The sequence below is a fragment of the Lytechinus variegatus genome, chromosome 4, assembly GCF_018143015.1.
Source record: "Lytechinus variegatus isolate NC3 chromosome 4, Lvar_3.0, whole genome shotgun sequence".
Lineage (NCBI taxonomy): Eukaryota > Metazoa > Echinodermata > Echinoidea > Temnopleuroida > Toxopneustidae > Lytechinus > Lytechinus variegatus.
Window position 1 is genome coordinate 5317059 of NC_054743.1, and position 24412 is coordinate 5341470.

The 24412-nt window shown below is 34.8% G+C and overlaps 1 protein-coding gene across 2 annotated transcripts; it reads right to left on the reverse strand.

The window, feature by feature from the left end:
* Positions 1–6148: 6148 nt before the first annotated feature.
* Positions 6149–23661, reverse strand: LOC121413237 (baculoviral IAP repeat-containing protein 3-like). 2 transcript variants are annotated; one of them, XM_041605983.1, is made up of 7 exons: positions 22173–23661; positions 15254–15432; positions 14443–14514; positions 12790–13093; positions 10916–11205; positions 10361–10478; positions 6149–9294 (listed from the first exon to the last, which is right to left on the reverse strand). In XM_041605983.1, the coding sequence occupies exons 1-7, from the start codon at positions 23398–23400 to the stop codon at positions 9107–9109; spliced, it is 2379 nt and encodes a 792-aa protein (XP_041461917.1). In that variant the 5' UTR covers positions 23401–23661; the 3' UTR covers positions 6149–9106. The 2 variants fall into 2 exon arrangements, with proteins under 2 accessions (XP_041461917.1, XP_041461918.1); XM_041605984.1 differs by lacking the exon at positions 14443–14514.
* Positions 23662–24412: the final 751 nt, after the last annotated feature.

Sequence of the window (24412 nt, forward strand, 5' to 3'; positions counted from 1 at the left end):
CAACAGTCGAAGTTTAGCAGTAAAAAGTACCTGAGTAAAATTTAAATAGTCTGCTTCGGCATATGGAATAAAATAATCATAAATGGTATAGTAAATGCAGTAGAAATAAAATCATAGCTTTTAAAAGGAGCATAGCTCTCAAATATGAAAGGTAAAGTCACACTCTTCGTCAGTGCCCATGATGTGACAAAAAAAAAAGAGAATTCAAAATCCGTTTCTGAAACAGTCGTGAAAAACACGTCTGTTCATGGGCATACGGATTGTGAAACTCACCTTTCAAAGAAATCAATGCGCTGAAGATGGAAGAAGCGCACTGTAAAAAAACGCATCTAGAGACGCATTGCCATGACTGCAAGATGACAATGGCAAATCTCCGGCTCCAAAACAGGAAAATCTGAAAAGGGCCTCACCGCCAACAGTCGAAGTTTAGCAGTAAAAAGTACCTAAGTAAAATATAAATAGTCTGCTTCGGCATATGGAATAAAATAATCATAAATGGTATAGTAAATGCCGTAGAAATAAAATATAGCTTTTAAAAGGAGCATAGCTCTCAAAAATGAAAGGTAAAGTCACACTCCTCGTCAGTGCCCATGATGTGACAAAAAAAAGAGAATTCAAAATCCGTTTTGTAGGGGAAGGCGGGGTAAGTTGAGCATAGGGGCAAGTTGAGCCACCAGCCCCAGGCCAATAATGAATGAGTCAGACATTGTGGTGGTGTCATGTATTGATGACCCATAGCATAACCCCTAACCCCACCACATTGTTTTCAACTTTGAAACAAAAAGTAGTTTTTTAGAGGGAAAAATATGAATTTCAGCCAAAAAAGTAAAAAAGAGTGTGAAATAGATAAGTGCTTTATAAACCCACATGTCTTTAAATATAATAAAGACATGATAACAACATTATTAGTCCAGGTATGGATCTTCATTCTTGTCATAGTCTTTTATATGATGGATGCATAATAAATGTGTGGATACAAAATTATCGCACTAAGTTCGGACTGGGGTAAGTTGAGCCAAACAGCATGGGGCAAGTTGAGCCATGGTAATTCCTATGGTAATGTATCTTAAAAAACAAACAAACCATAAAAATCGATTGAAATGCTGGCTGAAATTAGCAAATTTACATGACTGCTCTTTTCCTTTTAAAGGATGTTAGTATTTATAGAGAATTAGCAAGTGAAAGACTTTAAACAAAAAATTGATATGCTGGTTCTCCCCTCATACATTTTGTACATAGTTTTTGTGGCTCAACTTACCCCAGAAGGTGGCTCAAACTTACCCCATATGGGGCAAGTTGAGCCATTTGACATCGTTTTTTTCAAAGGTCACGATGACTTTCAGTGTGGGGATAGAAAGTTATATATAGGTGGAAAATATTTCAGAAGAATTAAATTTCAAGGCAAGGTACTTATTTCGACAAGATTATTAATCATATCAATTCTAACATGCAAAAAGCAAAAACTCACAACTTACCCGCCTTCCCCTATATAGGAATAAGTGTATGGGTAGTCCATTGCAAATATTGTGCATCAAACTACTTTGTCAGTTTTAATTTTCATGAAATGTGGAACACACAATGGTCTTGAGGTAAAGATGTGCAAGATCCATTTTGTGTGTGTGTGTGTCAGAAATTGTGTTGCCATGGTAACATGGCCTCATATCCTTTTGTGATTTTCAACAACTTGTCACCACATTATCAACAGTCCCAATAGAATTTCAGATGACAGGAATATGTTCAAAGGCTATGGGGAGCAGTGAAAGAAGTGATTGACTTTGATGTTTAATTTTTTTGTACCATCATTATCTAACCAATTTAATACAATTGAATATTTCAAGATTTGTAGATACTCAATTCCAATTAGAATATAAAAATAGATTCACTTTCTTAATTATCTCTGATTAATTTTAACCTCTTGGGTTATTTTATGAAGGCAGTGACAAAGTATTTGCTCGCTTTGACCATTATAAGTCAACTATGGCATTCAGTTGTGAGAAGAGCCTGCAAAGCTTGTTATCATTTTGGTCATGATTTGACATTCCAATACCCCACTATAAAACTGGACTTGGTCTTACATGTATATCTGTAAAGCTCTGATTGTTAGATTTATTTCATCGTGTTTATGAATGCGGTCCTACTGTTAATGTACATGTAAGATGCACTGTAAATATGTTCTGAATAATGGCCTCAAATGTTTATTAAGTGTGTCTTATTAAATATTCATGTACTTTTCACATATTTTGTCTGTAGTTACATGTTTGTTACCATCAGTACTATTCAGTAGGGTAAAGGTCATTGTTAAAGACGTACAGCAGGGTGGAGTGATATGAAGAGAAAAGGTAAAATCAAATTTAAAAAATCATTAAATGGATGGTACGGGCTGAAAATATATCTAAATAGAGTGAAATTGACAGCAAATGCTGAAAATTACATCAAAATCGGATGACAAATAAAAAAATTATTATTTTAACATTTATCAATATGTTGGAAAAGTTAATTGGACATCATGAATATTCATTAGGTGGGCTGATGTCACATCCCCACTTTTCTTTGTCATATACATGAAATCATAAATGTTTCATTATTTGATACATGTGCAAATGGTGTGTCTCCATTATGATGCAATAAGTTGCAGCAATATATAACTATTGCACTTAATAAGTTGTCAATCCAATTGTTTTTGTTCTTGATATAAAAATATTAAATAAACCTAATTTCATAGAAATACAAAAGAACAAGTGGGGATATGAAATCAGCAGCCCATCTAATGAATATTCATAAAGACATGCCTAGAACTGTTTTAACGGAATAATGCAAAACTGTAAAATTTGATAAATGTTATTTGTTATCCGATTTTGATGAAATTTCAGCATTTTGCTTTGTGAATTTTCTTTATTGAGATATAAATATCTTCAGCCTGGAGTATCCCTTTAAACTTGAACCAGGAAACAGAACATTATGGCAAATCAATTTTTATCATTATGTTTATGAAACAAATCTATGATGTCATGCATTATCTATTTTCACTAAATATAGCCAAACATTAGAATTCCATAGCTTCATTAATTGTTATCAGACTTTGATGAAATTTTTAGAATTTTACTCTTTGAACATTATCTAGGTATTATATTCAGCTTGGGAGTACCCATTTATCCCTAATACTCCCAGGGAAAGTCAACCTGCCTGAAATGCCAAGTCGTCTCTAGTGCTATACAACTCTACTCGTTGAATCAAGCCAACCTACTCTCATCTCTCCGACTACTCAAGCCTCTCACATTTTCTGGTTTCTAATCCTTTCAAAGACTACTCATCTCCAAAAAAGAATACTCTACCTTTCATCCTTCGACCCCCTCCTTGTCACATCTACCTCTCCATATTTTATTAAGTCAATCTAGGTCTCACCACATGTTGTATCAAAGATCTTCCACAATTTTTTTACAAATTTAATAAATTCACTTCATATCACTTGTGAGATTATTAATTTTTGTATATTAAACCAATAAAGGTGCATTTGATGAAAGGTATCAGCTCTGACATTTTCATTGAAATCCTCGCCTATGGTTAGCTGCGAAATGGTCCATAGTTCCTTATTGATAGTGCAAAAGAACTTGCATTTGGGCTAAATTCCCATTTCATTTTATTTCATGACAGACAAACACCATCCCCTTTCTGTTCCTCTCTCTCCCCCCCTCCCATTCTGTCATTTCCTTCACCTCTTTCAAAACCATCTCTTTTGCATTAAAAAGAAGTTATGAGAACAGCCACCAAAAAACAACACTAAGTCGCAAGGGAGGGTTCTCTGTAAAAAGCCTAAGTAGTGATTAAATCTCAAAAGGGCAAAAGTAAGAATATTTGCTTATCTTAAATGTTTCTTCTTCATAATTAGAAGTTGTAAAGATGAATATTAAAAAAAAAGATACAAGAGCATCTTTGAAACCATTTTGGGAGACTGCTTGAAGTTTCACTGAGCTTGACCAGTGAGCACACCTCATACTTGAGTGGACCCCAAACTTCAAACCTTGTTTTCTCAATATTGGGGGGGGGGGGGGGTAAATCTCTTGCTCAATTTCTTTTGCAATCAAGTACTTGTGAGGGTTATTGTTGATAGTTCTTGACAAGCTATACATAATTGCGGAGGCTTAGGAAGTACTCTTTCAAGCTCAATATTCATTTTGGGTGATTTATTGTTGGTTTTGGGGTGGCTAGTCACATAGTTTGCTTTCTCTGATTATTATTCTACATTCAAACCTTTTGGATTAATTGTGTTTTTACAAAGTTAATAGAAGATCATATAGTAATACAGGTCTAGAGATCACAATTGCTAGCTCAACATATCAATATGCATGAAATAAATCAATATCCATCACCGCTGAGTATTAAAAGCAAATAAATGTAAGAACAATCACTTTTAATACAAATTGGCACTGCCTTGATCTTTCAGTTTCAGAATGAATAATCTACAAAAGAAATGTGAATACTCAGTAGCCAAGCAATATACAAGAGATGACATAAAAATTGACCTGTTTCTAGTGGTTCCAAATCATTTCTCGGGCAACAATTGCTCTGCTCTGAATTCCAAATACTAATCAAATGATTAAATTCAAACCTAGGTTTAACACTATACCATACACTAACATGAAACTCCACTTGCAACTTTTGAATTTTGACCTTGCCCCCATATTTCAAGGCACTGCACCTCCATGTGAACCATAATCATATCATGTAGGGTGTCATTTTAAAGAAAATTAATTGCTCTATTCATTGTTATTAATTACACATTGATATTCACTAGAACCAAGGAGGGATTATCGATCAAAGTCAGATTTTCAAACTTTTTTTGAGGAGTTTATTTATAACTACATATAATATATACAAATTTTAGTTTGAAGAGCGAGTACTAAGATTTTTAAGGATTATTGTTTCATGTTTCGACATAAGCGTTTTCTGCTGTGCACCAATATGACAAAAGGAAGTAGTGATTTCCATTAACCAAAAATCAGTTTTTAATGATTTTTTCTGTTGGTCAAACTTTCATGGAAAAAACTTTGATGCTGCTAAGGGTCATAAAATCACAGTCATTTTTTTATCTTTTACAGGATATTGCACTCTTTCTACTTGCTTCCTCCTTAATTAGTAGAAGTAGGGCAGATATTATAAATCATCTTCTTATGAAATTGAATAAAAAGAAACAGCATAAACAGCTTGGCTATTTTGATGCATGAAGAGTGAACACATCGTTATATACATTTATATATATATATATATAGGAGAAGGCGGGGTAAGTTGAGCATAGGGGCAAGTTGAGCCACCAGCCCCAGGCCAATAATGAATGAGTCAGACATTATGGTGGTGTCATGTATTGATAACCCATAGCATAACCCCTAACCCCACCACATTGTTTTCAACTTTGAAACAAAAAGTAGTTTTTTAGAGGGAAAAATATGAATTTCAGCCAAAAAAGTAAAAAAGAGTGTGAAATAGATAAGTGCTTAATAAACACACACGTCTTTAAATATAATAAAGACATGATAACAACTTTATTAGTCCAGGTATGGATCTTCATTCTTGTCATAGTCTTTTATATGATGGATGCATAATAAATGTGTGGATACAAATTATCGCACTAAGTTCGGACTGGGGTAAGTTGAGCCAAACAGCATGGGGCAAGTTGAGCCATGGTAATTCCTATGGTAATGTGTCTTAAAAAACAAACAAACCATAAAAATCAATTGGAATGCTGGCTGAAAGGAGCAAATTTACATGACTGCTCTTTTCCTTTTAAAGGATGTTAGTATTTATAGAGAATTAGCAAGTGAAAAGACTTTAAACAAAAAACTGACATGCTGGGTCTCCCCTCATACATTTTGTACATAGTTTTTGTGGCTCAACTTACCCCAGAAGGTGGCTCAAACTTACCCCATATATGGGGCAAGTTGAGCCATTTGACATCGTTTTTTTCAAAGGTCACGATGACTTTCAGTGTGGGGATAGAAAGTTATATATAGGTGGAAAATATTTCAGAAGAATTAAATTTCAAGGCAAGGTACTTATTTCGACAAGATTATTAATCATATCAATTCTAACATGCAAAAAGCAAAAACTGTCACAACTTACCCCGCCTTCCCCTATATACATTTTTTTTTCTCATTTATTTATTTATTTATTTTTTTTTTGGGGGGGGGTACTATTTAAGTCACCCTCAGTCATATATAACCAAATTATTTTTTTATAAACCTAGGCATACACATATCTCTATCAGGCAAACTACACTAATGAATGAATCAGTGGCAATGATATTAACTATCAGGTAAACTACGCTAATGAATCAATCAATCGGTGGTATTGACATATCCTGTAAAGATCTTTGAATAGAAATGAAATAGACTGAAGGTTCAGAATATTAACATGGCAGAAAAATGTAAGGACCATTATTTACAGTCATACAAGTATGTACCATAATGGTTTTTTAAACTCATCATCTGTCTGCAAAATCTATCAATGAAATAGTTCAATCCTGGAGGGTGTTTCATAAAGCTGTTTGTAAGTTGAACACCTTTAAGAACGACTGGTGATCCTTTCTTGTGGTCAATGATAACCATTAAATGATAACCATTAAATGATGCTCTCAAATGACAAACAGCTTTATGAAACACCCACCATCACAGGTTGTATTAACAATGATCAATGTATTCAACTATGTCTCTATTAGACATCAGTGAATATTATTATCATACAGTGTAATATATAACATATCAAACTAAAAATTAAATATGAATGAAAACAAGTAGGCCTATATCTGTTCAAAACTGAAACCAACAAACCCAAAACTGAATGAATTGTATTGAATTGGTTCTAAAGACATCACATACCCTAAATACTAAAAAACAAAACTATTGATATTACCATGGCTATATGCAGCAAGGGGGGGCAGTTGTCCCCCTAGAAATTTTTGAAAACTTACATTTCTTACTGAAAATTTCCACAAAATTCACCAATATCACTTTACAAAATGCTCCCTCGCTTTCAAGTTTTTTTTGAAAAAGTTGACGCGTCCTGCCTACCCAGCAAAAGGAATCTTGAGTACGGCCATGGATATTACAGTATATCACTCATGTAAACTGCAACTTATATGCCAATACTATTTTCAGGTATCAGGAGTATTTATTCAAATATAAAAACATAAAGGTCTATTTGAGAAGTCATACATATACATGTACAGTATATCATAATCATTATGATGATACATATTATTACTAGTGCTTTATACACTGTATCTTAATCAATAAAGAGATCAGATTATATCAATAAAAGAAACTGATAATACACTTAGAGGTTGTAATTCTAGTTTCCTAGAGTTTTAAGTTCAAGTACATGCTTTTTCTACTTGGTAAATAATATTAAACATGAAGTACAAAGGTAGTATACTTGACTATATTCATATTATACACTGTATGGTCTTTAGCACAATATAAATATGAAATATAATACATACTACTGAAGAGCCTTTCACCAACATTTTCATCTGACAAGTTGTCAGGTCTGACAACTTTCCTTGATGATGATTAGCTGTGAGTCACTGTTACCATACATGTAGTAACAGTCAAATAAAACAGTATTGTCGGAAAACATGTCTGACAAGTCCTTTCATGAAACGCTCTGAAGATTTTTATATTTAATCCAAGTATATGACCTGATGAAAACAAATGTTATCTCAAAATATTGGGCAGAAAATTTCTACCAAATTTCACATTTAAAAGATAAAGATATCAGGATTACATGTAAAGGTGTATGTATATTTATTTTCAATACTAAACATAGTGTGTGTGCATTATCATATACATGTAGGTTTAGTTCTTTAATAACAAAATAATACAGATATCCATGCATGATGTTGTACACTGTAAATACATGTAGATAACTAGAGCTATCACTGAAGGTAATTAATACCCCCACCCTACACCATTACCATGGCAACAGTTCCCAACACATGGAAAAATATGTCTTGCCTAACTAGCTCAAGATATATGTGTGAGCAAAATATGAGAATTACTGATGAAGTATTGTTACCAACACGATTTCCGACACATGCAATAATATGTCCTGTACACCTTTACCTAGAGACCAATATGTGAGCCAAATTTCATGAGAATTGGTTGAAACTAATCAAGTGGTTCAATCCAATAGATAACTAATGCAGGGGACGTACCCCTGCCCCCCCCCCACGAGTCACTGATCCAGGGGACTTGCACCTTCCTTTCCCCTTTGAGAGGCCAAATTAATAATCTATAATGTAAAATACAATGAAAAACAGACATGTGCTACCTCTTTTTTGAACTTGAAGACCCCATTTTTTTTGCTTGACCCTTTTTTTCTGCTTGTCAATTATTATTTTTGCTGGTACGAAATCTCCTTTATTTGCGGTTGAATAGCTTCTTTTTTATGTGTAAATTCTTTTTCGGGTATGAAATCTACTTTATTTGTGGTTGAATACCGTCACTTTTTTTTTCTTGTCAATTCTTTTTCTGGTACGAAGTCTCCTTTATTTGCGGTTGAAGCCCTTTTTTGGGGTCAATTTTTCTGCGTATGAGATCTCCTTTTTTTGCAGTTGAATACCTTCTTTTTTTTTTTTGCTTGTCAATTTTTTTTCTGGTTGAAATCCTTTGCCCCCCTTTTGGAAAATCCTGGGTACGCTGCTGATTGTTACCATGGCAACACAATTCCCTACACATACAAAATATGTGTCTCTCATACCTTTACCTCGAACCCAATGTGTGAGCCAAATTTCATAAGAATTGGTTGAAAATTGATGAAGTAATTGAAACTGAAATTTGTGAAAAAATTTTTGTCACATAATATTCCGTTACCACAGCAGCATGATTTCTGACACACACATGGGTATAATAAAATAAGAAAGATAATAATAGAAAAAGCACAGAAGTGTACAGTGAATCATTTTTCCTTGTATCTTTTTGTGACATAAACATTATGTGTTATAACTGATATAATATATGTACATTGTTTATTACTTGCAATTTCTTTTTTTTAATGACTAAATCAATAAATAAAGTTTATACACACAGTTACTTTTTGTGATGATGCGATATGTTCATGGCATGTAAACTGTTAATGAATCAATGATTGGTTGTCTACACATAGGGCACTCAGTAACCCTTGCTGCACACTCACTACATGTAGCAAGATGTTTACATGGCAGGAATACAGTACTGAGTTCATTATCCAAACAGATCTTGCAAAGCTGCTTATCAAGAACACTCGACTCAGAACTGGATACAGCTACAGATAAAGAAATGCAAAAAGGGATCATAAAAAGGTGAGTTATCTATTAACACAACTAAATTTGATATAACTGTGATAACACTGATGAGATTCAGAGAAAATTAATAATGAGTTCCAACCAAACCAACTTCAAAAATCAATCACAACTGGATTTTCAACCAATCAAGAATCCTGCTGAGGACTTGAGCTTAATAAAAAATGACTTTAACCCTTACCAAACCAGGCATTTTTTGTGTTATATGACTGGGGTTGAATCAATCAAATGCTGAGGGAGGGGTCGATTCAACCCCTCCCCCGGTGGTTTTAGGGTTAAACACATCTTGCTTTATATTATAAACACTACAAAGCACAATCTCTAAATAAAATCTTTCTGTAATTAACAATGTGAAAAGAATACAAAATTCTCTGATTCCAGCATCGCTCAACCAGGCTCCAACTAGCCAATAATACAGGCAAAGATTTCATAGTAAGTCTACAATAATCCCAATTGATCTTGATCAACGTTCTAAATCTCGGTATAGATGGAAAGGTGTCACCATCATAATCCTCCTTAGTACAGGAAAGGGATCGAATTGCATATTTAAAATAGTGATGCATTGATGATTAAACATCATAATTCAGTAAATAATGTGAATGGACATTGCTAGCTTTCCATAGATGTAATTGATTTAATAGGTTATTCGCAACTCTTTTTGAGATGGGCCTAATATAAATACGTACATGTTTGTGGTTTCAGGCTACCAATAGGAGTAGACGGTGCAACAGTAGGGATTGGTTTCTTCCCTGAGAAAGAGAGGGATGTGAAATACAAGAAGGGAAAGTACCAGATAAATACAAGTTTGTGGTTTCAGGCTCCCAATAGGAGTAGCCGGTGCAACAGTTTTAGGGGATTGGTTTCTTCCCTGAGAAAGGGAGGGATGTGAACGGGAAGTACTATATAAATACTTACAAGTTTGTGGTTTCAGGCTTCCAATAGGAGTAGCCGGTGCAACAGTTTTAGGGGATTGGTTTCTTCCCTGAGAAAGGGAGGGATGTGAACGGGAAGTACCAGATATATACTTACAAGTTTGTGGTTTCAGGCTCCCAATATGAGTAGCCGGTGCAACAGTTTTAGGAGATGGGTTTCTTCTTGGAGGTGGCTCATCATCATCATGGATGCTCAATCCAGCAAGTTTCAATGCCTACAAATGAAAATGAGAATGACATTAAAATATCTGCTATTGTTGTTTTGACACAATAGGTCAGGATTCTGAAAATGAAAAACTTTAGAAACCTGCATAGTGCGCGAAGGAAAAATCTTTTGTGATCATTAAATCAACTATTGAATAAATATTATCAAGATCATTGTATCGGTATATACAATTATCATCATGCACATTGTGTGACATATCGTTGATTTTAAAAACCTTTCCTTTACAAAAAATTTCATATGCACATTACAATATATCAGAAATCTGTAATGTAGCAATCACTACATGGCAATGGACGATCAAAATCATTACTGCAATTAGGTTTTCACTGACAAGGAAACAATAGAAATTGTTCTTTGATATTTTAATTCATCCAAAACCCTACTGGGACTCGTTATCACTCTGGCCTATTTGAAAGCAAAGATTACCTGAATTTCGACAATGCTTGATGGCCTTGCTGCGGCACTCTCTAGCTCCTTGGGTGGTTTCCTAAGGTAATCTAGATCCTGACCTCCTACAGCCTTGCCTACAGATAGAGTAGGATCAATCCCTTGACCTTGTGCTTCCCAGATTGATTCAAGAAGATCATCAGCTGATGAGAATTGCTTTCCAGTCTTCTTGAAGTGTTTGGTTACGACATAGCGGATCAGATCATTGTGGTAACCCATCTCAACAGCCATCTGAGCTGTAGGGCTTTCCATGAAATTATCAATGGACGCTGAAGGGGCAAATCAAAAGATTCTCTTTTATCAAATATATTATGTACAATCAATATGAATGTGAAATCATTTTGTAATTGTGAATTTTAGAACACATATCATGTTTCCTACGCTTAATTGTCAGTTCCGTAATTTATCATTGTATTTGTACTTTTCTCTCCCTTTTTTAATTCTTTTACTGTGCCTGGGGCACTCTGCAGAGTGGATGTGGGAACCGTTTCATAAAGCGGTTTGAAAGTTAAGAGTGACTTTAAGAACAACTGGTGATTGTTTCTTGCGGCACATGATATTCACCATTAAATGTTAATTGGTTAATATATAGCCATAAGAAAAGTTCACCAGTGACTCGTTCTTAAAGTCGCTCTTTATGAAAAGCTTTATGAAACACCCACCTGGCGCATTACAAATCCTGTCTATTAGCATCATTACATATCATACCAGAGCCCTGTAAGATATAACCTACATGTACAATCAATCATACAATTGAGCATAATTATTTAGTCGATAGTAACCCATGTTCAAAACATTACATTTAAATACATTATCAGTCATACTATGATTTCTCTCCTTAAAATAAACCCCCTGGGCTCCGTAACTCGAAGGTTTACAATCAATTGCGAAATACCAATGACCAATCAAGATCATCATTGCATGTGCACTCTGTTTGAAATATAGACTGGGAGCCAATGAGTGTGGTTCTTTCATATTTGCAATTCATCACAAACCTTTGAGTTACTGAGACCAGAACTTGAAAGCGAAAGAGTGGGTGCAAGTTTTACATTTACAGCAAAGGCAAACAAATGGAAATGCATTAATTAGATGTTAAATTCAGAAAAAAAGCAACATGGAATAGGTTAACAAGATGGTGTACTGTGGCATTGCATAAAGCTTTATCACTGATCTCAAAATTATGATACTGTTTACTTTTTCTAAGCAATGCCAGATACAAAATCCTATTTAATCTCATGAAAATATTAAGTCAGCAGGAAATCATACCACAAAGATAATCTGTGAATAGAAATAAGGATTTTTGTTGAAATGCAATGGATTTGATTAATATCAACATTCCCCAATAATATAAAGGAAGCTATGAACACAAAGAGCTTACAAATTGACTAAACGATTCAAATTCCATTTTCTACATGTGCATTGTATGCTAAATTACACATGAAGAATAGAACACAATCAGAGCCCTAAATCTTGTTATAGATCCAATTTGGTATTATGAATCCATTCACTTTTTTTTACAATGATCATGCTATCAGGAGTGTTCAGGAGTGTTCCTCTTTCTCTGCTACAATTAATACTTGTAAAAAATGACACTCCATTCATTCACCTGTGGACTAGCCAGAATTACATGTATAGGCCTATCTGTACATAAGGAAAAGCTGTTCTGTCTCATATGCTATATAAAGGCCATAATTATTTATGGGCAGGCAACTTTGCTTTATGCTCAGAGAGAAAAAATGGGCACACTTGGACTATTTATGTTGTTTTAGCAACTGAGTGTAAAGTCAAGCATAAACTATTGTTTAAGAATGCCCCGAGTGTGTAATTATTTTACGCAAGGAGGGATAACTTACAAGCAGTATTACTCATCTCATCTGCAAGCTTTGATTTCAAATCAGATGGTTCTGCTTCCTCAAGCTTCTTTGTCTTCGGTCTGAAATTGAATTCAGCTGCAGCTTCTGGTTCTCTGTGCCTGGATTCATATTCCCTCAAAGCTGCTTCTTTCTCTTCCTCAATGGTCATCTCTTTGTTTGACCTGGTCAAGGGTGGAGAGGGTAGAGGTTGTCTTTCTTGGTATGAAGTTTGAAAGCTGTGTGGTGGTTGGACTTGAGAGTATGGCTCTTCTCTTCCAATAGGAGGATCATGGAACGATAGAGGCTGTAAGATACAAGCAAGAAAAAAATACTTCGTCAGGCAATGAGCAAAGACGCTGCTGCGCACGGGTTATATAGCGTCGGGAGCTAATGTCCGGCTCCACTCGGGTGTGAGCCGCGCTGTGATTGGCCGAAGCCACTGACCAATCAGGGTCCACGCTGAAGTCCGGCACCCGCCGGTGCGGGCGCTGCGCGCTGTGAACGGTGGATGCAGTATGCCGTCTAATAGTAGGCAACCACTCATCAGGGATCTCAATGCCGTTGTCCCTGTTGATATTGCTCGGGTGTAAACGAATCTGAATTGCTTCCTTAATGCGCCGCTATACCAATGCTTATCATTAGCGATGCAGCTGACCTCATCCCAGTTAGGTGGATGATCGGAGTCCCAAGCATGTTCTGCAACAGCAGAGCTATCGGTGCGTCTAAGCCAAACATCACGGCGATGTTCCTTAATGCGCTCACCCACAGGTCTACCAGTCTCACCGATGTAGACTTTGTCGCAAGTCGAGCATGGGATCTTATAAACAACCCCATCGCGTCTGTCAGGGATCGGGCGGTCTTTCAGACGTCGCTTTCCCACTACGTTTGATCCATCGTGAGACAACTGGAAATAAGTGTAGTTTGAGATGAATATCAGTTTCCACCTGGGCCCTGGCTTACAAAGAGTTACAATTGATCCAATCAGCCCGGACTATGGAAAGCCAGCAACATCAACATTAAAAAGGGCATGTATTTTTCACAATATTTGTTAGATACAATGTACATCCACACATTCATAGTTTTCATGAAAATTCAGTGTGTTTCTCTTTGTTTACAAAGGACTTCGTGCAAATTTCCTGAAGAAAAATTATGATGTTGATGGATATCCAAATACTTGAAATTAATCTGATCAATCTGAACTGTATAGAAATCCATCCATATCATTTTTTTAGGAAATTTTTAGAATAAAAAAAAATAACGCAGAATCTTCAAGTGAATGATGAATGTATGAATATACATCGTACCGGTACCTAACTTAATACAAAATTGACATTTTGGGTAGATGTTGCTAGCCATCCATACTTGTGATTGAATGGATCAATCGCAACTCCTCGTAAGACAGGGTCCAAGTTAACACATGCATACTATACAGTACAAACATAAGAAGAGCAATTCCTAATGTCATACTGTAAAGATAACTTTGAAAGGCATCAATTATTACACACAATGTGACATGTTACAGGTACATGTAAATGTAATATATTTCCCTCTTTTAAATAATTTCTATCATTCTGTTTCAATTTCTTGTTTCTATATCAAAAGGGGTGATTATGATCAATGGATTTATTTCACAACAGGCACCCAAAGACGTACCTGAACATAATAATGATGATCTGTCTCAGCATAATCCGGCTCATTCTTGACTTGGGTTGTAGTTTTATAGCCCTACAAGAATTCCAAAAAGTCCCAAGTTACATGTAGAAAGAGGAACTTGAACGCTATCTACATTTGTTTACAATTTTCTGAAATACAGTAATGAAGGAACCTAAAGAGGGAAATACTACCTGTAACATGCTAGTTCAGTATAACATGAATTGAAAGTATCTCATTAACGTACAGTAGCTAGTTTCTACTGTAACCATACATTGTAAACTAAATGCTCCTGAGCCTGATGTTTTTGCACATTGAGATAAATTTGTTTGTGAGTGAAGAAACTAAACCAAACTTTCTTTAAAATTGGTTTTGTCATCGGTTGCCATTTCTCATGTACATGTAAAACTACAAGGAAAAAGCTGGTTCAAACAGTGAAAAAAACATGTACATGTACAGCTGTATTCATGGCAATGAAGTGAAAATTATCGGAGAATGAAAAAAAAATACCAGTTTATTTTGACCCTTTTTATTAAAATCTGGCAATTCTCACTACCAAAAATGAAAACTGCATCCTCATGATCATATTCCCACTGATTATGACAAAACATTTTTTATACAATCACTAAGAATGATTTGTCATAATAAGGAGGCATATGATCAAATGAACAGTAGGCCTATGTATAGCAAAGTGTAGTACACGTACACGTGTTCCCACAAGGTTTTAAAATTGGCCCATTAAAAACAAACCAAAAATATTATGCATTGAGCATTGAGAAAAAAAGCTCCATCAAATATTAAATTGACCACTCACTGAGCTGATAGGTGGAGGGTTGACCTGCTGCACGTGAGTAATAAAAGCCTGCCCTCGTTGTTGAATAAGCCATTCACATCTTGGAAACCATTTGGCATGTTCCGTCCATGGTTCATCTGTGGGTTCCCAGTTCTTGAGCCCTCCATCACAGTAGAAGCATTTACACTCATCAACTAATCCTAAATCATAAATAAAATCCAATAAAATGAAGAATTTTGGAAACACACCCCTCAAATTCCACTTACAGGCCTTGCAAAAACCTGTACATTTTACATAAAAGAGCATGATCGGTTCATCACGGACGGACATTTGATAGATTTTGAAAGTTTTGAAGGCTTGTAACAAATTAGGAATAAGGTGAACAAGGTTCCTTTGTGTTTTATAGTGAAGGGTAGGACATAGTATGCTGAATGATTAAAAAAGTTTGTTGCCATGGTTACCTACAAACACAGGTATCCACTGAATGTGCCATATCACGGACGGACAAGATAGAAATGTGGTTTTTAGAATTTTTGTACATTTTTATTGTTTCTATCTAAACAGCTTTACATGGACCAATTATTGTTAATGCACCTAACACTCGGGTATGTTAGCTTCTATGTTCAGCATATTGAATTCTTAACCAATATCAAACTTCCGAGAGAATTGCAAATATTTTCCATCACGGACGGACATCATGGACGGACATCACGGACGGACACAATTAAAATACAATGGAAGTACTCTGTAAAAAGTTCTTAGTACTTTTTTGGTAAACAAATGCAATATTGTTTTGCTGATTTGTACATATTTTAATAATATTAAACAGTATTAGTTGCACAATCAAGTTGCTACAACTTCAATCAAGTTGCTGCAACTTGATTTAAGATGTAGCAACTTGATTTCTATGCTAGACGCACAGTATAATCTAGACATACGATTGCTCTTAACACATTTCTTGTCAAAATCGAACGTAAAGAATAAGTGATGTATAACAAAAAAAAATAAAAAACGTAAAAAGCCATTGATATGCAGGCAGAAAGGAGCAAATTCACATGACAGTCCTTTTACTTTAAGATGTTAGTATTCATAGAGAATTAGCAAGTGAAAAGACTTTAAATGAAAAATTGACATCCTGGTTCTTCCCGCATACATTTTTTACATAGTTTTTGTGGCTCAACTTACCCCAGACGATGGCACAACTTACCCCACAGATGGGGCAAGTTGAGCAATTTGACATCCTTTTTTTCAAAGGTCACAATGACATTCAGCGTGGGGGTAGAAAGTTATATATAGGTGAAAAATATTTCCCAAGAATCAAATTTAAAGGTAAGGTACTTATTTCTACAATATTACTAGTCATATCAATTCTAACGTGCAAAATGCAAAAAGTGTCACAACTTACCCCGCCTTCCCCTATTGTCTTTTTAAAGTGTAGAATACAAGTAGGTTCAAAATCAACAGCTAGTTGATTATTGATCATGTTGATACAAGTATTTTTATGATCATGATGATTTTAGGCATTAATTTTCCAAGAGCAAAGATGTTTTTTAAGGTCCAAAAACTAAATCTAAAAGATTAACAGGTCACTGATCCTTATGCTTGTTTGTTGGATCAACACTTGTCAGGGGCTCTCTTTAAATCCATCTTTTGCATTAAAGCGGAGACACCCCATAACATCAACAGCCCTCATGTATTTAGGCCCTGACCGAATCCAAAATTGAAATTGATATTCCAATCCAAAGCTTAACTTCTAAACACTGCAGTGCAAGCTTTATGCATTTTCACAGTTTACCAGATAAGCGATTTGCTTAAAATTAGCTCCAAAATGGACTTCGAAAAAAGGTATTCATGTAATTTTCACAAACCTATGTTCTGTTAGAAGCATTGTGAATCCATAAGTTTGTACATGGAAAAATTGATTTTCCTGCTTATCAGATTATGCATTGCATTCTACTTCTTCTCCATCACTTTCTGCAAGCTTGAATTGATGAAATCTACAGCTTTGGACGTGTTCTTGCCATACTTTGTTTCCCGCTTTTTTGGCATATACATGTACATGTAGCTTTTCAACTCTATCTGCATTCCAATAATGCTTAACAATTTTCCTGACAACAATATACATGTAGCCCCAATAACGGCCAAACAAAGATATCACAAATAATTGTGAAGAGTTGTAGGCTTATTCCATTTGAGTTCTGAATAATTCTCAGAGCCATTTTTCACTGCAATTAGAAGCTAAAATTAAACTCATAATCTGCTCAGCAAAGTTTCTCATTTGCATATATGAATCTTTCCACAAGTATTTCACTCGTCCGTCCGTGATGAAATTAATGTCCGTCCGTGATCATTTTTCATTGATTTATTAAATGCATAAAATGTATGGATTTTAGCTATGTTCAAATAAAATGATGAGCAGTGTCCAGTGAAATACTTCTACACACTTTTATTTCTGTTTCTATTCTGATAAAGAATAAAAAGCTGAATCCATAGACATTATCCTAATAAAAATGATCACGGACGGACATTAATTTCATCACGGACGGACGGAAATGTTAACATCTACAAGGAAAGTTTACTTCAATATTTTTTTCCTACTAATTTATGTTTGATGATAGATTAATGTTCAGAGTGCAAGACCATTAAAAAAAATTGGAGTAACTTTGAAAACAATAAAACTAGAGTGAAATGAATTTGAGTGAATTAACTTTGTCCGTCCGTGATCAAATTAATGTCCGTCCGTGATCATTTTTGACTGAGTTTATGATATGGATAAAATGTATGGATTTTAGCCATGTTCAAATAAAATAATGTACAGTGTTTAGAGAGATACCTCTAAACCTTTTTATTTTTTATTTCTACTCTGATAAAGAATAAAAAAACTTTTCATCTTTTTTTCCATCACGGACGGAAATTTCAAAATGGAAATGTTAACACCTACCAAAAAAAATTAGTTCCCAATATTTTTTTTCTACCATATTATGTCTGATAATAGAGAAATGTTCAGAGTGCAAGAACATCCAAACCAAATTAGAGTAACTTTAAAAACAATAAAACTAGAGTGAATTTAATTTGAGTAGAAATGTCCGTCCGTGATGAGAGGTAGCAGCACCCCCATGAATAAAATGGACTATTCCGGTACTTTCGGAATCATCAATCTTCATGAAACTTAGTTTTTTGAAACCTGAGATATCAAAGATCATTTTAAAAGCAAATTTGATAAAAGTACCTTAAAAAAAAATTTTCACCTCAATGCGAACCCTTAACCGATCATGCTCAAAAATACATGTACCAAGTGACATTAGTACATGTACCCAAGTACTTTCACCCTTCAAACCTTCTAAACGTTTTTTCCCCCCAATTAAATTATTAATGCAATTTTTCAAATTGACCAGGAATTACATGGAGGTTGTACTTGAAATCTTGGGAAAATAGATGATAGTACAGGGTTCCCTCAGAAATTTGAAAACAGAATTCCATGACTTTTCCATGACTAAATTGCTGCTTTCCATGACTTGCTTTCTGGCAGTTTCCAAAATCAGATACATAACATGTATGATGGCCTCCATAACCTCCCCTCACAGCCATCCATTCCACCCACTACCTTATACTCATGACATGTACATCTACATGTATTATCACTGGTATATGGTCTGTTTCTGACCAGGGTACAGTACCGTTTTCGTTTCACCAACATCAAGATTCAAAATTGTCTTGAACACAAACTCATGTACATATGTAATTTCTTAAACTGACAGATTTCCATGAACTTCATGTATGTCCACATTTTCAGAGCATAGCATGCAGATCTTGTCAAAAAGTTGAACTATACAATAGATGTAAATGTCAAATTTTTCCAGGGATATTGAAATTAGGATCCTGAATTCACCTTTACTACAAAACTTCCACATAAAAGTCATGGAATTCTGTTTTCAAATTTCTGGGGGAACCCTGAATTATATGAAAATGAAACGCTTTACATATGTCACACATGAGCCAATTATTACAAGAGAGTGACATTTAAGTTTTACAATAAGGTGACATAAAAAAGGCTAAACAAAGACATACTCATCCTAAAATTCTCAACATAGTGTTGCATTTCACTCTACATTACAAAAAATGAGGCCATTTGTGATACAACTTGAGGACACCAGCTAAATTAACAAGTGTATTTCTCTATATATGCTAAAAAATAATGAGGATATCTTGAAAATTTGGCATTTGATGCCTATTTTGGTATTTCATTAAACTTCATTTTCAAGTAACTTTTCCAGAGAGGACACATTATTTCACGGTAAAATAGCAAAATTTTGAAACATCTTGTGTAACAAAGAGATTCAGAAACTTTCGAATGTATTGTGTTCTGATAGCCATGCTGGTAGTGTTTGATTAGTTGTGACTTAATATGTCAACTAATTGCCATGAATGTTGAGTAAAATTGTACAAAACTGGAAATTGAAATCCTCTAAGAACGCAAAACTGGTTACAAAATTTGTGATGTCACAAAACTGGGAAAAATGGAAATTATAAACACCAATTATAAGAGCAGAGTATACATGTATGAGGGAACTGTGCGAGACACGACAAAATGGAAAGCTGCCACAGCCATGAGGTAAATGCAATTCCATGACTTTTCCATGAATTTTCACAAATTTTCCAAATTCCCTGACTTTCCAGGACCACAAGTTTTTCCAGGATTTTCCATGACCGTGGGAACCCTGTAGTACGTCAGAAAACCAGACAGTGCATGTGTGGAAAACAAAAATTTTCAGTTTCATATTCAACACGGAAGCATAATAATAGAATTGCTTGGACTACCCACACAAGACAGGATCCTCCTTGTTGCACTTTCAAAAAGGGAATTTCTATAGTTAGTAAAAAGTTTCACATACTGCATTTGTATGTATGAAAACATTCAAATTGAAACTCTATTGGATGTACATGTAGCCTGTATGTGGTCTGATATAATACGTTATTATCCTTTTTGACCTTTGAATCAAAATAAAAATCCATATTGTTCAAAATTAAAATCAGATTGAGAAATAAATATCCAAAAATTAATTTTGCCCAATTGATACCAAACTGAATGAACACACCAGGGTGGGCATTTTACAAGGCCTTTTATTAGTTACAGAGCTACATGTACATGTACATGTACTTTAATTTAAGGACAAGTCCACCCCAACAAAAACTTGATTTGAATAAAAAGAGAAAAATTTAACAAGCATAAAACTGAAAATTTCATCAAAATCGGATGTAAAATAAGAAAGTTATGGCATTTTAAAGTTTCGCTTATTTTCAACAAAATAGTTACATGTATATGAACGAGCCAGTTACATCCAAATGAGAGAGTTGATGAAATCACTCACTCACTATTTCTTTTGTATTTTATTTATATGAAATATGAAATATTTTTATTTTCTCGTCATTGTCATGTGAAATGAAGTTTCATTCCTCCCTTAACACGTGGAATTCCATTATTTTAACATTTTGTGCTTCAGGCAAGGAGGTCCTAATCGTCAAATTCGTAAAAATTGAAACATTGTATAATTCAAACAATAAAAAACAAAAGAAATAGTGAGTGAGTGACATCATCGACTCTCTCATTTGGATGTAACTGGCTCGTTCATATAACTATTTTGTTGAAAATAAGCGAAACTTTGAAATGTCATAACTTTCTTATTTTACATCCGATTTTGATGAAATTTTCAGCATTGTGCTTGTCTGATTTTTCTCTATTGATTCAAATCAACATTTTTCTGAGGTGGACTTGACCTTTAAGAACTGACCAGTGTTCAATTCTTGTGCACATGTTGTATATTATATTCATTTTCAATGGTTAATAGCACTAAGAAAGGTTCCCCAGTCATTCTTTAAAATCACTCTTAACTTATAGTGATGAAACATCCCCTTGCTATAAAATTTGTTCTTTCATGACTATTCTTTATAAAAAAGGGACCAGGGGAAAGCTTCATGAAAGAATTAACCAACATTTTTTATCCAACAAGTCTTGTTTTAATATCAGACAGTTACCATAGTAACAGTGCTTCTGACCCAATCAAAATCAAGGAATATTATCAGATCTGACAACTTGTCAGATGGGAAATCACCCCAACAAAAAGTTGATTTGAATAAAAAGAGAAAAATCCAACAAACATAACACTGAAAATTTCATCAAAATCAGATGTAAATAAGAAAGTTATGACATTTTAAAATTTCACTTTAATAATTTCACAAAATAGATACGCACATCCTGGTCGGAATGCAAAAGAGGAGACTGATGATGTCATCCACTCACTATTTCTTTTGTATTATATGTGAAATATTAAATAATTTTCTCCCCATTGTCAAGTGAATCAAAGATTAATTCCTCCTTGAGCGTGTGGAATTAACATTCTTTATATTATGGTTCAGTCAAGTTGGTCCTTATTGTCAAATCTGTAAAAAATGAAATATTGTATAATTCAAACAATAAAAAACATAAGAAATAGTGAGTGACGGACATCGACTGTCTCATTTGAATGTCACTGAGTTGTGCATATCACTGTTTTGTGAAAAATAAATGAAAATTCAAAATGTTATAACTTTCTTATTTTACATCCGATTTTGATGAATTTTTTTTAAAGTGTTATGCTAGTTTGATTTTCATCTAATTTAATCAAATCTACATTTTTCTGAGGTGAACTTGACCTTTAAGAAAACCCTACCCACGGCTTGTCTGAAAAATGAACATGACTGATCCAATTGATCTAGAGTTCTAAACTTATGGAAAGCCAGCATCTTTATTTTGTAAACAAATCTATAGGTAAATATCTATAATGGTGTCCAAGGGACATAAATCCTAGATGAATTTGTTGGGCTCTCGTCTTTCCATGGTTAATATCTAAGATCAAGTGCAAACATTAGTAAAATTGGCCCAGAGATTCAGAGTGATTCTTACCTGTGTAATAGAACCCAGCCTTGGCAAGAACACGTGGAGTCACATGATGATAGCCAAGCTTTCCTGGCCAATTCCTAAAGGTTCCTAACCTTGCAGCTTCCTGCACAAAATTAGGATGTTTGCAATTATTCAATGGTTCCTTAGACGCCCTAAGGTTCCTTTGCTGCTGCAGAAATTGACCAGCTCTTAACTGATCTGGACTGGGTCCAGGCGTCGAGTAACTACGGATTGGCGGCGCCATACCCACATGCATCACTGGTGGAGTTGAAATAGGTAAATTCCCTACATCCAAACCTTGCACAAAAGGGCAGTTTGGGAAATGTGTTTTGTGTTCTACTGCAGGTACATCACATGGTTTCCATCTACTTATTTGACCAAAACAAGCAAAACATTGAACAGAATCATCCTGCCCAACATAGTAAAATCCAGCCTTGGCTAAATCTCTTGGCTCTATGGGACTCGTCCTAGGCCAATTTTTAAATGACTGCAAACGAACATGTTCCTGGTTGTATTTTCCAAACAATGTAGCTGGTGATTCTTCCTCCTCTTCCATTTGTTCACTCATTGCTGAAAAACTACTGCTTGCAGAATTAGGCCTTACTAAATCTTTTTTCATTTCACTAGGGTCACTTCTTTCTAGCATTGCTTCTTTTTCCTTTGCTCGTCTTTCAATATCTCTTTGTGACTGTTCAATCTTACTGCTCAGTTTCCTTTCAAACTCCGGTCTCTCATTCAACTCCAATAACGATATATTGCTAGTAGTCCTCCCAATTACAAATTCACAAGTTGGAAAGTGTTTTTTATGTTCCCCCATAGCTGTGTCCCCATATTCCCATCCTTCTACTTCACCTCCACAAAAGAAGCATTTCACTACATCCCTCAAACCAGTAAAGTAAAACCCTGCCCTTGCAAGATGTTGATAATTCACAGGAGAGTTTTCTGGCCAGTTCTGAAACGTTGCCAGCCTATTGGTTTCTTTGTTCATTCCACTACTAGAGCCTCTACTTCCCAATTTCTCTACACAAATCCTTCCGTCCGGAAGAGTCCTGGGTTCACTAGAATGCATAGACGCAGGTCCGTGACAGTCGGCTTCATCATAAAACTTTTTATGAAGTTCCATGATTTCCAAACCCTCTTTCATGGTGTATAAATCAGGTTTAATTTCACAGAGGATAGACTTCAATGACTGTCTCTGACCATTGAACTGTAGACACACATCAGTTGACATGTTCCAATGCTATCTGTATGTTCATATCTACATGATCCACTTCTTAATTTAAGAAACACCCAAGATAAGATACTGATGGATGTTGAGATGTGGTCCTGAAATTTCTAGAGTCTTCAGACAATTGACTATGAATATTCTGTGTTTCCTAATAAAGAGCTTGAATAAATTTGTGTTCTACAGTATGATGATAAACTGGCTGTTTTTTTCACAGACTAAATTTGCGATTATTATGCTTGTTACCTTTGGTTGCTTAAATGTTGTGGCAATTGCTTAAATGTTGTGGCAATACTCTATCTGATCATCTACAACTTGAAATGTCCTTTGGCTCTGATTCCTGGGTGGAAACAAAAACACAGAGAAAAGCAAGTCATGAAACTGAATACAACTCTGTGATAAAAACTGTTATCTCAAACTTTATATACTGCATTCACCTTTATGAGAGGGAAATCTCAAGGTCTCGTCTTTTAAAAGTCGCTCATATTACTCTCTGAACAATATTGAAACAGAATCTAAAAACATTCTTGAGTAAAAGTGAATGAAAGCACAGTGAAACTTTATTAACCTTGTAATTTGCACAACTCCCACTGATGTTTTCTTGTGGTATTCATTTTATACAGCTTAGAAGGAAATATCTTCTTCCTGGAACCTAATCCTGTTTCATATAGCTCTACATGTACAGAATAGGAAGGTAACGTCATCAGAAGTTTTTGGTCAACATTAAAATTGACCTTGTTAGGCAACATGGTGATATCTTCAGCAGGGAGGGCCATGCGTTTTGAGTTGGGCCCATTTCTGTATTATACAACTCAAATTTTCCTCCAAAATTGCACTGTTTCATACAATTGCATTTTTGTCTTATGTTTGACATCCTATATCCCTAAAAGTATATATTCAGAAAGGAAATTGTCTGAGAAATTCAAAAATGCAATCAGGAAAGGCATAGGGTAATGTCATAAAAAAGGCAAAATATTTGGAAAACTGTGAAAAAATATACATGTACTTCCCAATAAAT

What these genes read in the sequence shown, in the direction of transcription:
- LOC121413237 (XM_041605983.1), bottom strand. Translation starts at nt 23,400, where the DNA reads ATGTCAACTGATGTGTGTCTACAGTTCAATGGTCAGAGACAGTCATTG. An exon ending in ATCATCATTATTATGTTCAG is followed by an intron (nt 13,094 to 14,442) that starts GTACGTCTTTGG and finishes TGTATCTTACAG; the next exon opens with CCTCTATCGTTCCATGATCC. An exon ending in TGAGATGAGTAATACTGCTT is followed by an intron (nt 11,206 to 12,789) that starts GTAAGTTATCCC and finishes TTGCCCCTTCAG; the next exon opens with CGTCCATTGATAATTTCATG.